The following is a 15,410-nucleotide window of genomic DNA, read 5'->3' as shown; positions in this document are numbered from 1 at the left end:
TTCAGCCATTCCCCAACAGATGGATTTTCAATTTTAGTCACCAAAAAAAGTGGTAACTTTTACAAAAATTAATTGCTATTATTTTTATACAAATAGGACCTTTCCCCCTTTTAAAATCTCTGGGATACAGACCTAGCAGCAATATTGCTGAATTTATATGAACAGTATGATTACCCTTTGGATATAGTTCTAAATTGTTCTCCAGAATGGTTGGATCAGTTCACAATTCTACCAACAGTGCTTTAGTGTTCCAGTTTTACTTTATCTCCTCCAACATTTTTCGTTTTCTACACAATCTGACAAGTGTGAGATGATACCTCAGAGTTGTTGTTGTTGTTTTTTTTAACATTTCTCTAATTTTTTTTTGAGGCAATTATTGTTAAGTGACTTGCCCAGGGTCATACAGCTAGGACGTGTTAAGTATCTGAGACACATTTGAACTCAGGTCCTCCTGACTTCAGGACTAATGCTCATTATTTCTCTAATTAATAGTGATCTAGAGCATTTTTTTTCATATGACTATAGAAAGCTTTGATTTCTTCATTTGAAAACTGCCTGTTCATATTCTTTGACCATTTATCAATTAGGTAATGATTTATATTCTTATGAAATTGACTCAGTTACCTATATATTTGAGAAAGGAGGCCTTTATCAGATATACTTGTTGTAAAAATTTCCCCCCAATTTTCTGTTTTCCTTCAAAATGTGGTTGCATTAGTTTTGTTTATATAAAAACTTATTAATTTTATTTAATCAAAATTATCCATTTATCATTTAATAATGTCCTCTACATCTTGTTTGGTCCTTGTTTGTCTTCCCTTATCCAGAACTTACTTTCTTTACATTAACATATGGCTAACAAAACTGAATTTCTATCAAAATGTTTCTAATATTTACAAGTACTAAGAAGAAGATCCTTCATTCTAACAATACAAATGTACTCAGATTGTTTTTTTGTTATTAACATAACCATGGATTTTTGAAGGATATGCCAAGGAAGCAAGGCACTAGAAGTCCTGAAGACTTTATACCAATGGGATCTGATTACAAACTGTATACATATTTGTTATACAAGCACTGGCCTAGCAATGCCTACTATGTACAAAATATTATAAACACAAAGACCAAAAAAGAACAAGTAAAAAACTATTTGCCCTCAGAGTCTATAGCTTATGGTGGTCAGCCTGCAGAGGGGAGACACAGTGACATCATGAACATGGATAAAATAAATACAAGATAATGTGAAAAGAGAGAGCTCTAACAAGAAGATATGAGGCAGGTAAATAAAGGAAACCTTCATAATGGTGATACCTAAGCTGAGTACTAAAGTTAGAAAAGGTCTATTGAGATATCAAATTGAAACAGGAATATAATTCAAATATGGAGGTCTAATTGAATGAGTTCATCAAGGTAACAGAAGAAGCATAAGATTTAAGAGCTGCTAGTCTAGTTTGGATGGGATCTGGAGTGGGTGAAGGAGAGGAATATAAAATAATGGTACAGAAATAAGGAGTCAAACTATTAAGGGTTTTAAAATGCAAGATTTTCTTTTTCTTTTTATGAGAGCAAGGAGCTCCTGAAAAGTTTTGAGTAGAGGTATAACAAAATGACAAGAATATTTCACAATAACAATTAATCCCTTGTATAGAAGACAGACTATAGAGGAAAGATTAGGAGGGTGTCACAACATTCCAGGTGAGAACAAAGAGGGGATCATGTGAGTGGAGAGGAGCAGGGAGATGAAAGAAGTTTGTGAAGGCAGAATGGACAAGGGTTGGGAACAGTTTAGATTATGAGGGAGAAGAGTAAAGGAAGGTTTCTACAATATGAACCTAAGGCAAATGTGGTACCATTGTATAAGAAGGGAAGTTAAGAAAAAGGGGATAGGGAAAAGATAGCAAGTTCTATTTTTGACATGCAGAGCTGGGGATGCTAATAGGACATCCATGTGGAGAAATACAACAAGCAATTAGTAATGTAAAAGTAGAACCCAAGAGAGGAAAGAGGGAGCTTTGCTGTTCAATCATTTTAGTCTTCTCAGATTCTTTATTACCCCATGTGGGTTTCTTGGGTTTAAGAAAAGACATTCAAGAAGTTATCAGGACTTTCCTTACTTGTAGAGGTCAGGCTGAGGTTGTTCACATTCAACGGTAGCATGTAAGTTGTCGATCTCTTCTTCAGTTTGAAATCCCTTTGTTTCTTGAACTGCATAATAAGTCTATCAATTGAAAAGATATAATTCAAAAATGAAAATAAATATAGTAGTTAGCTCTCTTATTTCTAGAAAATTTATTTCCTCATAGTATATACAAATTGTTTGGACACATAACATAAATACCTATATGAGCATATAGAGAAAACAGATGTATATTCAGATCAGTTGTGTAATTCCCTGTATCCAGGAATAGTCTTTCAAGTGCTAATTCTCCCATTTTACTCATTTTCTTCAAATCCTATAGCCTAACAAATCCAATAGCAGTGACTACTATGATGGGGATAACAATGCATTTTTCCAAACATACCAATGGCCTAATAGTGTCAACTTCCTATGTGGCTTTCACTTGGTCTGAAACATAATGCTTTTATGATCTTACTATTTGTATGTTTTAAAAAACAATACGTCTAACTAGTCAGCTTAAAATATCTAGGTATGCATTACACATAGAGAACTAGCCATTGGGAATAAAATTAACAAATCCTCAGGGAAGTAGGTGTACATTATCAAAGAGGGCCTAAACAAGTTGAGGTACTACAGACATGGGCTCCAAAGTACAGGGAACCTGATCCTTCCTTGCTTTAGAATGGAATGAGGAAGGGAATGTCCCACAAAGGCCTAGGGAGTAAAGAATCTTTATTTCTACTTTTCCTGGATTATTTCTATGTTCGGTTAAAAAAAAAAATTTTTTTTAAACTAAGTGTGTTACAAGACTCCATCATCTTCGCTAACAAAGTATTAACATCTTAGGTACTAAAGGATACATTCTTGTTTTTAAAAATGGTAAGTGACTATTTAGTCTATTCCCTGGCTTTTAAGATACTAAAGGCTACAAAGATGAACTAAAATAAATGAAAGTAATTATCCATGAAAAAATCTGAAAGTAGAACAAATATTTTCAGTTCAGAACACAGTTAACTCAGATAATGATGTTGCATTGAAATACATGCATCTTCTATGTGATTTATCAGCTTCTATAATAACAATGGGATGTATTTCATGTGGACCAAAAGCTATGCCTTTGCTATCTTCTGTGGTATGATAAGAGAGACGCTGCTTACAAAGATAATTTTATGGGCTCACCAAGCTTCAGAAAAAGTTCATCACTCTTTTGTAGAGACTCTTTCTTCTTCTAAGGTGCTACCTACAATTGTTATTTGCAGCAAAAACCTTAGTCACATAGGGTTTCCTATAACTCAAAGCACTGTTGCCTATAAATGTCCTATAATAAGAGGTTAATTCACTTAGAATATGTCTATATAACAAACTAATCTCACTTTGCACATATGGACATTTCTGCAAATGTAGCCTACTATTTTGATATTTTGACTTGCAAAATTTTAACTTGTCATATATTACCCAATTTCAGAATGATTAAAGGCTAAGAAAAGGTTTGGGTCCATTAAGTTATGGCCATTTCCATAAGTGCTTTGTAGCATGCCCCACTCTCAAGTATCATATTTCTATGATAAAACATTTGCAAAGGAGAAAAACAATTGTTTTTATTCATCCTCAATACTATTATTAGTAATTGCTTTAAAAGCAATAGCTAAAGCAAAATAACCTATATTTAGTTGTGTAGAGATGGAAAGAATGTAATTCTAAATCAATTTCTTCTTCTCAGGCTATTTTAAATTAAAGTACTCCCCAAACTGACAAATCATGCAAATACCAGTAAAACTAGATTATTCTGTGTTACTTGTGATATAACTCTGTAGTAGTCAAACATTAATTCTGACCACTAAAATTATCATCTGAGTCACTGTATCTAAAATTAAAAATACAATTTTAACTAAGCTTTCTCATACCAACAATTTATTTATGCAATTTTTAGTTAATATATTTCTATCTGATATCCCTTATTTCAAATCACACCATCCTAATTGGAGTTAAAGACACTTTTTGTTCTGATGGCATTAAGTTACAGAGAAACTGGGGTCGAGAATAAAGGTAAGATGGAGGGTAAAACTTTTTTAAAAAAGGAAAAATCATAGGATTCTTACTGTTTGCCCTGTCCACACTAATTTGTCTAATAGAATCTTGGTTTCTAAGGTTACCCAAACTAAGAACCCCCAAAGCTAAAAATCAACATGAAGCCAATTTAGTGAAAGAATATATTACTTTATGACTTGATTCACCATCCAAGCTGGCTGTTGTAACATAACATGTTCCATCCTCTCTACTACTAGAAAGAAATATTAAGTCACATGGAAAGGTTTCACCATCATTTACCATCACAACATCTCCAACCTACAGAGTAGGGGAAAAAAAGGACACAATTAGTTTTCTTTTCATTTGCTGACTGGCACACACAACTATAAAACTGACAAGAGTTTTTTCTCTTCAACTCCCCTCCCCCCCTTTTAAAGTAAGGGAGACAGAAGCAGTAACAAGGTTTGGGACTCAGAAAAAACTAACTTAAAGAGAAGATGTATTAAGTAGATAAAGAACACAATTTGTAAAGTCAGTTGGGATGGTATTCTTGAAAAATATCCAAATAATCTTATTATCAATGCCAATCTATGGCTGACCTTCAAAGAGTCAGAACTAAATGAAAGAAAACCAGGTAGGGAGCTGCTCAGTCAAGCAGTTGGGCTGTTGGGGTTAAGAAGACCTGAGTTTTAGCCTGAAATCTTTAGTAGTTACTTAACCTCTGCCTCAGCCTCCTCATCTGTAAAATAATGGGATAATAATGGCATCTATCTCCCAAGGCTGTAGTGTGAATCGAGAGAATTGTAAAACCTTTTTAGCACAATCCCTGGCACATTGAAAGCATTATAATAATTTTTATAATAATTAAAAACTATCAGTTAGGTATAATAATTATTAGTATTAATCATCCACAATAAAACACAGTGTTGCTAAGGTAATTTCCAAATTTGTGATGATTTTTTTTTATTTATAAAGTGATCACTCCTTCTTTGAAGCAACTGAAGTCCAGAGGTGGATTTAAAAACATTTCCTTATGATTAATAATAAATATATTTTGTACAGTTAAAAGAAAGGAAACCCTAAACTACTGAGACAATATTTTGACTTCAGACAAACAGAAGAGTGAAAATTGTTAGTGTAGTGCTACAGAAATTATAATGCCTTTGGGTAACTGGAATGTTTCAATAAAAACATAGGATCTTTGATGCTTCTATCCTAGTTAAATTTCTTCATCTATAAAATGGGGAAGTAAGACAAAATGATCTTTAAGATTCCTGCTTATATTAAAAATTCATTGTTTATTAAATACTCACAGAACTTAATGACATCCAAAAAGCACTACTTAAACATTAATCTATATTTACTAAGTCAGTATTAACTAAGAAAATCAGTATTAAATTAGTATTAACATGAAAAAAATAATCAAAAAGTAATGAGGCAAGTGGAAAAACAAAGAAAATAAATTGAATCTAACTAAAAGCTATCTCCCTGTGAGAAGTATTTCTTTTGGATCACTATGCTCTTCTAATCAGTATTAATCATATCAAAGTTCTGTATATAAGGGCCCAGGGCTCTCAGCTGCAGATTTAAGTTCACTTGTTTAACTATAGGAAGTTAACTTACCCCCTATCCCACCCCCCACTTTGTTTTGTTTGGCCATAGTGATCAAGCCCAGTGTGGCAGAGATCACAAATACGTGAAAAGTTGCCCCAAAATGTTTTTGTACTTCTGGACCAATCTCTTGTCTAAGAGGAGCAGGTGACCATCTTATGACCATTTACGTCACTGACTGTGATAGCTTGTACCATTTTCTACTGCCCAATCTAAAGAGAACCCTGTCTATCTTGTATGGAGATGTTCCTTACTTCACTCAACTTGTGACTCTGCTAACATCTTATTTTAGCTTATGTGTCATATGTCAATCAATGGAATTATTTTGTTATTTATAATGAATGGACATCTAGCCCTATAAAAATAGGAAGGAAGGAGGAAGCATCTCAGATCATGAGGAAGAGGTTCCTCATTAAAGGGGACCATAGACCCTTTAATAAAGTGCTACTGGTTTAGAGCTCTGCCTCAGTCTCTTTTACTATAGGTGGGATAATTTTAATCCCCATATACCATAGGAAAAACATAGCTGACACTTCAGACTTCTTCATTTCTTACTATCTTTCTGGAGGGAAAATGCATCTATGACATAACTCAAATATTCTATTCTTTCCCTTCCTCTAAACTCAACTTTTAATAATTTGTGTATCTGGAGAAAAAAAAATGTCATCAAAAATCAAGACATGACTTGGGCAGGATAAATAACTCAGATTTAAAATCCATCTAATCACTTAGGCTGTCTGAACTGTTACGTGCAAGGCATTTTCAAATCATTACACTTGATTGCATATAGTAAATGGGTTTCTTTCCTACATCTACATTTTGTTTACAAGAATGACTAGATTTCAGAGAACTTTACAATTAGTGGATGGCTGGTTATCTTTTATTTTTTTCCCTTAAAAGTGCTTTCAGCATCTTACTTGAGACTTCTATAATGTGCAAGTGAATGTGAAGTCTGGAGTTGTTATGGGCAATGTCATCAGAAGACATCTATTTTTTTCTACCTCTAATAGTAAATTTAACACATCCCTGGGTTTACATATCCGGTACTACAAAGTTGCATATTTCTCACAAAAAGTTGATGCATTAAATTTTTTACTTTAGCTTAGTTAAATAATCCAAATCCTTTCCTTTAAAAGGACAATGGAAAAGTCTATTGGCTTAAAAAAATAACAGATCTCTTCCTACAACATGGAAAAATGTGCAAAGATTATAACAAAGTTAAAGAAAACAGCTGTGAAATCTGGCCTAAGCTCAGAGGACTGGGGGAAAAAATAGGCTAATGTCAGTCTATGATTTGGTGTGTCATGTGTTTCATCCCACATACACTTGCAAAAATGCTTACATTGCCAAAGAATTCTGGTTTCCTAGAACTTACCTATTAGTTTGCATGCAGTTAATGACCTATAAAATGGTCATTAAAAAACCCAGTTTGGATTACCTAGCATGTCACAAACACACCATATGAATCAAATAAATAAACTATGTACCACAATTAAGTTCATTAATTTAGAGTAAATGAGGAAAAGGACCAATCAAAACTTCTGAAAAGTGAGAAAATGTGGCATTGAGGAGATAAAACTCTCACACATAGAAAGTAATGGTCATTGATTTTTACAGAGTGTGGTCTATTAAACAGCATAGTACAGAGGAAGTACCACTCATTCTGAAATGAGAACAACTGGATTCAAGTCCTTTCTCTGATGTTAACTACCTGAGTGACTTTGGACATATAGACAAAGGGCGTCTTTGGGCCTCAGTAAAATGAGGGACTTTGACTAAAAGACTGATCTCTGAGATTCTTTCCAACTTAGTATCTATGACCCAATAACATAGTTTCCCAACCAGGTAAATATTTTGTTATTCCACAATAATAATAATACATAATAAAATTAGGAATAAAATGTAGCATTCTAAGGTTTACAAAGAACTTTTCCCATAATAAGCAACAGGTAATGCAAGTAATTTTTATCTCCATTTTATAAATAGGGAAATTAATGCCAATGAAAGTTACATGTCTAAACCACAGTCATCAAATCAGTAAGTGGCAAGGCTGAGATATAAATTCAAAAAGCTCTGATGGTAAGTCTAGAACCCTTTGCACTAGGCCATGTAGATTCATAAAGACATTTTTTGGGCGGAAAGTGAATAACTAATTCTCTTTCTCCAGTTTTGAACAGCCAGGATTTGTATTTACAAAGACCTATTATGTGCCAGACCCTATGCTGAGTACTGGGGATAGAAAGGCAAAAAATCTCTCTACTCTCAAGGAGCTGTCAATCTAATGGGAGAACATAGAAGCAACATAACAAACAAGTTATTATATTCAGGATAAATAAGCTCCAGCATAACAGAGGATTAGGAACAGAGAGAGTAATGACTATATAGAATGTAAAAGTCAAAGTGGACCCCCTAGGATGCTCCTTTGGGAAAAATGAGGGAGATTGGGGAGAAAAAGAAAAGAAAGAGGAAGAGAAGGGGGAGGGACAAGAATGCATTCAAGAGGATTTACTTTTAAAGACCATATCAATAGTTTGCACATAAAATGGTGCTTCTCAAGTAACTGAAAATCATAATTTGCTAAATATCATCATCTTTTTCCCATAGACTTTTTTTTTACACTGATAAATTATTCAGGAAAATCATAGATCCTTTTTAAGTTAAGAAGAGAAACCAGGTCTTCAATTACAACAAATTCTAAATTAGTTTGGTTTTGTATTATATTTGTTAAATTTCTAAAATTGTTTTAATTTTCTTAAATATCTCATTTCCCCTCCTTTTTAATCAACTGCTTCCTTGTGCAATCTTATAAGCAATTTAAATTATAACATAATCCATTCTGTGAAGAAAAAAAAAAGTTGGATTGGGTCCTAAATAAGGTAATTTCACCAACGGCTCCTCACTCTTAAATTCCGGCTTTGTTTTCGGACAAGTTTGCCATGCTGAATAAAATGGACAGGACATTGGTTCATTGCATTGTCTGCTTTATGTCGAAGCCAGTCTTCATAGCCCTATAAGAAACAAACAGAATATAATGAGGCAAAGGAAAATAAGCTATAGCCACCTAAACTTTCAATAATCTAAAATGCCTTTTATTATATTGCCATAACAGACCAGGTTTATTTGTTTAAATTTTTTTTATCCTTTTTTTTTTTTTGGTATTTTATTATAGCTTTTTATATATAAAACATATGCATGGGTAATTTCTCAACACTGACCCTCACAAAAAAACCTTTGAACAGACCAGATTTATAAGAAGAAAAGTAAATTCCTATTTTATTCTATAAAACTTCTTTGCTAAGGATTTGGAATATATATGAAATGTAAGTTAAGAGTCAATTCTTATCAACTGCCTTAGTGAAGTATAATGTACTTTAAACTTTTTTTTTTTTAAGTTGGGGGCTTTCCTGCTGCCTGTAAACATACCCATGTCTCCACAACTTTCATTCCCCCCAGCATCCTTAAAAATTCCCTCTCTTGATCTGACTACCCTCACAAACCTATGGTTCTCTGTCTCTCCTTAATGACTAATCTTGAGAAAGCTGTCACTGCTTCCACTTACTTCTTACTCACATCTAAACTCTTTGCAATCTGGCTTCTGATCTCATTATCCAACTGCTCTCTCCCAAGTCACCAAAATTTCTTAAAAATAAAATCTAATGACCTTCCTCACCCAATCCTCCCCAACCTTATCCTTCCTGATCTCTATAACCTTTATGTATTATCACCTCCTTCTGGATATTCTCTCCTTTTAAAAAAGTTTTTCATAATAATACTGCTCTTTCTGTGGTTCTCACCATTCCCCAATTTACTTTTCTAGATCTACAAATCTAGGCCACACATACTAACTACAGATGAGCATCTCATCAGATGCTCTCTTCCCTATATACTATTTCACTTGTGAGTTCAATAATCATTCTATTATTACTATATACTATTATACTCGTGAGTTCAATAATCACCTCAGGCTATTAAGGTTATTGATCAAATCCTAATTTGTCTCACATACCATCAACTATCTTTTGTAAATTTCAAAATGAATGTCCCAGAAACATTTTTTTTTGGGGGGGGGGGGAGGGGCTGAGGCAATTGAGGTTAAGTGACTTGCCCAGAGTCACACAGCTAAGTGTCTGAGATCAGAGTTGAACTCAGGTCCTCCTGACTTCAGGGCCAGCACTCTATCCACTGCGCCACCTAGCTTCCCCAGTCCCAAAGACATTTCAAACCCAAGAAGTCCAAAACAAATTCATCATCTTTCTCCCCTCACCCTCCTCTTTTCTGAATTTCCGAATTATTACTATTATCAAGGTTAACAATATTCTCTTGGTTGCCCAATCTCAGAGTAATCTTCAACTCTCACTCTCATTTATTCCATCTATCCAATCTGTTCTCAAAGCCTGCCATTTTTATCTTCCTAACATCTCTTATTTACATTTCCTTTCCAGTTATGCAAGTCAACCCTGGCACAGACCTTCATTAATTTATTCATAGGCTACTACAAAAACCTTCTGGTTGGTCTCTTGTCTAATTTCTTTTGCTTAAATTGGAGTTCAGACTAATATATATATATGTGCAGTTTCTAAATTTAATAATTCATTCTTAGCTTCTGATTTTAAAATTTCAGCATTGCAAATGTCTCATGTTGCTGAGAAGAATAAGACTCCACATCTCTAAACTTGCTTATCTTTTTCTATCTTCTTCCATCTTTTTCTTCTTGTTTCAGAAGATGAACTTGGGCCTCTTCTTGCCAAAACTAGGCTCTCCACCTAAATCCTTGGTTCCATCTTCTTTATTTCCAAAATTGTATCCCTTTAATCTTTCTTTCGATCTCTTTTCTATCACCCTGACATAAATCTCATGCTAGGGATATCATTAGAAGTTTTTAAGCAGAGGCATTACATGATAATGCTATACACGGGATCAAGAATTGGAAGTGTAGGGCCAGATGACCTCTTAGATCTTACCTAACTATAAGTTTAGTGTTCTGTGACTTCTGATTATCTGCTGAACAGCATCATCAGGAGGTCTTGCTATTACCTCAAAATTATCATACTTGTGCCAGAATCCATTATATTCCCCATCAAACCAACTATTTTTATCCCCTATGTGCTTCTCTCAACTTTAGAGGAAGAGAAAAGAATATCTAGAAGAGTATCTGGGTTTAACAGATCTTTCCAGCATTTAGCAACTTAAGATTCGAACACACACACACACACACACACACACACACGTGAGGACTATGTAAAATGAAAAATCTGCCACTTGTAGTTTTTGTTACAACTAACAAGGGAGTTAGGGAAAAGGAACTCTTGCATTTGTCACTAGATATGTGAAGAGAAGATGTACAGAGGCAGACAGTTTAAATAGGACATAAATGGAAGGATTTTTCCCTCCTTCCCCCAAAGGGGGAATCCTGCAACATAATAACTTTAGAACTGGAGCCTGTCCAAATATTAAAATGCACCAGTAGAAAGAGAGACTTGGTTACAAGGAAATAAACAAAAACCCCACATAATAAATTTTGAGCATTCAAAGCATCAAGACTAACAATAACTTTTAGTACCTAAATATATATTTTCCTCTAAGGAATGATGCTGTATTTCCTTTCTTAGACATGTTTAAGCATAAGGTAGACAATTTTTCTTAAGGGAAATTATGTGAGCAATTTCACCTGAAGACAAAGAGATGGGTAAAAAATTCCTTGTGGAACTGTGTCTCTTGTCAGGATTTTAGAAGTATAAGCACAAGATGTAGGTGGCTGAGGAGACAGGGAGCATCCTGAGGGATAAAAGCTGGAGAGTTTGACTCCACTGTGCTGGAGACACAGTTAATGGATAATAATCACTTAGACAATTAGATCCTTTGAGATTCAACTATACTCTTGTCATAGATCTTCTTTCAGTTCCCTTGTCCATACCACATGTTACAAATATTTCTTGTCATGACTATAAATAAAGGGGGAAAAATTGAGAGGAAACTGGGGCCTCAAGGCCCCAGACCTATCACCTCCACAGCCACCATTCCCATAGTCAAAAATTTGTCGATGACTGGCAAAGAACAAACCTGCTTTTTTCCCCTTGGGATATCATATTGGTGTAATAGTAGAAGCATCAATCTGGAGTAGCCCAATGGAAAAATGCATCCTAAAGGTGACTACAACTTGGTTCAATAATCATTTGATGGCACTATTTCCACTGGGTAGCATGACCAAAATTCTGATTCTCCAAGTAAATGAGGTACAGAGTTATTAGGCTTATAATATATAGAGACTGTCAGAAAATAAGTTCCCATGTAATTAAGAGGCAGTCTGAAGCAGTGGACAAAAAGAAGGGGCATTGGAGTCAGGTTCAAGTTTCACCTCTGACACATATTGGCCATATCATCTTATCTTTCAGTACTCAAAGCAACTCTATAAAACTGTAAGTTAAAAAAGAGCGGCAAACACACGATAGACTCCAAATCAAATGTTCTTTCCACCATACCACAGCACCATGATAAAAGAGAAAGCTGTTAAAATTACATCTGAATAGATAGAAGAGCTTGATTGTTTAGAAAGCAAAAAATAGATTATCTTGAATTACCAAATAACTAGAATTACAATGAAGAAAACAGATATAATTCAGCTGCATTTTTTACTTAGAAAGTAAACTGTCTTGGAATATGACAGTTGTGGTGCTTGTTAATTGCACAATATGATGCTGTCATGTGGAACAGATTTTCTTATCACTAATTAATCACTATGCTACTTAAATTATTGTTTTGTGTTTAAAGAATGATGTTTTAAAGAAAAGGTGTCTATCAGAAAAGCCTCACCATAACAGTTTTTAGAAGCTGTCATCTTACAAATTATCTAGGTGTCCCAAATGAAAATACGCTGTCATCTTACAAATTATCTAGGTGTCCCAAATGAAAATACGCTGTGCAAACAGATGTAATTTCATATGTTTCACAGGTTTCAAGTACCTAAGTATCTTTTTTAATTAGAAGGCAGCAAATCTTTGAGAAAAGAAATTGTGTGTGATTATTTTAGATTTTCTAGTTTTGAGAAGCACCACATGTGGCAAAGAATTACAACATGAGGGAGATGCCCATCAATTGAGGAACGGCTGAACAAGTTGTGGTATATGGATGTAATAGAATACTATTGTGTTATAAGAAATGATGAGCAGGCAGATTCCAGAAAAAACTGGAAAGACTTACATGACTTGATGATAAATGAAGTTGCAGAACTAGGAGAACATTGTACATACTAATAGCAACATTGTGGAATGACCACCGGTGATAGACTTAGCTCTTCTCAGCAATGCAATGATCTAAGACAATTCCAAAAGACTTATGATAGAAAATGCTATTTACATCCAAAGAAAGTATTATGGAGTCTGAATGCTGACTGAAGCATACTATTTTTACCTTTTTCTGTTTTTTTTTTTCTTTCTTGTGGCTTTTCTCCTTTTGTAATCAATTCTTTTTTCGCAACATGATTAAACATGGAAACATGTTTAATATGTTTGCACATGTATAGCCTATATCAGATTACTTTCTGTCCAGGTGAAGGAAGAAGGAAAATTTGGAATTCAAAATCTTACAAAAATGATCATGCTGAACATTATCTTTACAAATGTAATTAGAAAAAAAATACTACTAAGTACAAAAAGAGAAAGAAAAAGAAAAGTGCTCCATGAAGATGGATAGGATATGATATGCGGATAGGATATGATAAAGGCTCTCTGTGCTCATTGACTTAAGGACTTCCCTCCAATGATATAAGTCCTGTCCTTACTTTATCCTATGAGACTCTTGCCCACATCCTCACATGAATTCTCCATGGAGGATCTACACATGTTGGGAGTCTTTGTCCATGGCTTTTGGCATTGCACACACTTCAGTAGAGACTGTTAAGGTCCAGTGATTATCCTTCACAACATAACTAGTCCCCTTCTCTTCCTATTCGTCCTGAGGCCACTTTTCCTGCATGATCCACAAAAGGAGTTGTAGGTTGCAGCCCACTCACATCTACTATGCAAGGGTCCTTCTATTGTCCTTTAGATATCTTACAAACTTAATTCAATAAATAGTGCAGCTAATAATGGAGCAAATTCTTCCCTTGGACTTACCTGTGGACTGTTACTATAGGAGTAGGGAAAGCAAAAAAGGATCAGACCTGGAATTTTATTAGTACAGGGAAGTCTTGGATGAAGAAATTTATCAATGTGCATAGAGAGATGCCTGGAGTACTGAGTAAAATGGTTTGCCTAGCAATTGCATAGGTAGAATGTGCCAGAGTTAGGATTTAAACCCAGATTCTTCATAACTCAATAACCAGCTCTCTATTCATCAACTGTTTCTTCTTTTATGATCGCCTATATATTAAAAAGAGAAAACACCATCATATTTTCCACTGGTACCCCCTGGCAAATGTAATCTCTTTGGCACCAGGAGTTAGCTCAGTGTCAAATATATACATGAGGAAAAAAGCTAAAAAGTGTGACTAGAAAAATAAGCCTTGGATATGTCAGGCTAAGATGGAATTGGGTCTGGTGAAGTTGAGAGACTGTCAGGGATGATTTTTTTAGGGATTTATTGTTGCAATCCTATTTTTTTAGATTAAATACAATATAAGATGACCAAGTCAAGTTAGGTCTTTTAGTCTAATCTAGGCAAAACTTTAATCTTGCCCTACACCTCCTTGGAACTAGTGTCTGATCAATACAATGACTAGTAGGTAGTCAGTCACATTTTTTTTTCACACCAGGACACAAAAAGAATGCTAAGTCTTCACACAAAGTCTGGCCAACTTCAAAGAAATCACAACTTTCCATCATTAAATTTCAGTCCATCATCAATCCAATCCTAGATGCCTTTCTAGCTGGGCAGTTCTAGCCAGAATGCAGACTTTTCCGACTTAACTTCAGAGAATTTAAGGGTCACCTCCACACTACTTCAGCAGAGAATTCAAATCATTAACAATTTTACACGGGGTAGAGCAAAGAAGACATCAAGAAAGCCAAGCAAGATCACCGAGCATCCCTATTTGATCAATAGTTAAGGGGAAAACCTCCTAAAGTAATTCTCAAGGTCATCAACATAGCCAATGAAATGAGTAACTTTTCTTAATTTAACACAAGAATAAATCTATCACAAACTTGTAAGATCATGAGTAAGGAGATGCTGAGAAGGAACATAAAACCCTGAAAGTATACAAGTCAGACAGTTTTACTTAGAGGCAGGCCAGTAGCAGCTTCCCAGCATGGGCATACTGTGAGATGAGTATCTTAGTATATCAGATCTCTTGAACCTCTGCTCTTATAATTGATTACTATTGCTAGGCAGATTCAAAGTAACTGAGTGGAAGGAGGACTTCTCCCTATTAACTACAAAGGCATTTTGATAATGAAAATTTGTGCACTTGTTATAACTGGGTAAGATCAAGTTTGATAAGCTGACAGTTTACCAACCTTGCATTCCTAAGCCTAACTGTACCTGGTATTTCCTGGGTCTAACAGTGATCAAACAAAGTATTGCTTCTGTCAATAAAGTCATGGAATAGGACAATCCTCATGAAATTACAATTCAGGATCTAGTAAAATTATTCTTTACAAAATAGCCCATGATTCAGAAAACTGAGTTGATTTAATGAAAGGTAAATAATATTCCA

The 15,410-nt window shown here is 34.6% G+C and overlaps 1 protein-coding gene across 1 annotated transcript in view; it reads right to left on the bottom strand.

Moving 5' to 3' along the window:
- ATP11A (ATPase phospholipid transporting 11A) overlaps positions 1 to 15,410 on the bottom strand; it is a 213,664-nt gene that overhangs the window by 71,366 nt on the left and 126,888 nt on the right. The window contains 3 exon segments of the mRNA XM_031958733.1: positions 2,115 to 2,218; positions 4,337 to 4,465; positions 8,659 to 8,766. Coding sequence (XP_031814593.1) covers positions 2,115 to 2,218; positions 4,337 to 4,465; positions 8,659 to 8,766 — 341 coding nt within the window.

Source organism: Sarcophilus harrisii, chromosome 3 (genome assembly GCF_902635505.1).
Source record: "Sarcophilus harrisii chromosome 3, mSarHar1.11, whole genome shotgun sequence".
In the NCBI taxonomy this organism is placed as follows: Eukaryota; Metazoa; Chordata; class Mammalia; order Dasyuromorphia; family Dasyuridae; genus Sarcophilus; species Sarcophilus harrisii.
The sequence above is the reverse complement of the archived record's forward strand: the minus strand, read 5'-3'. Positions and strand labels throughout refer to the sequence as shown.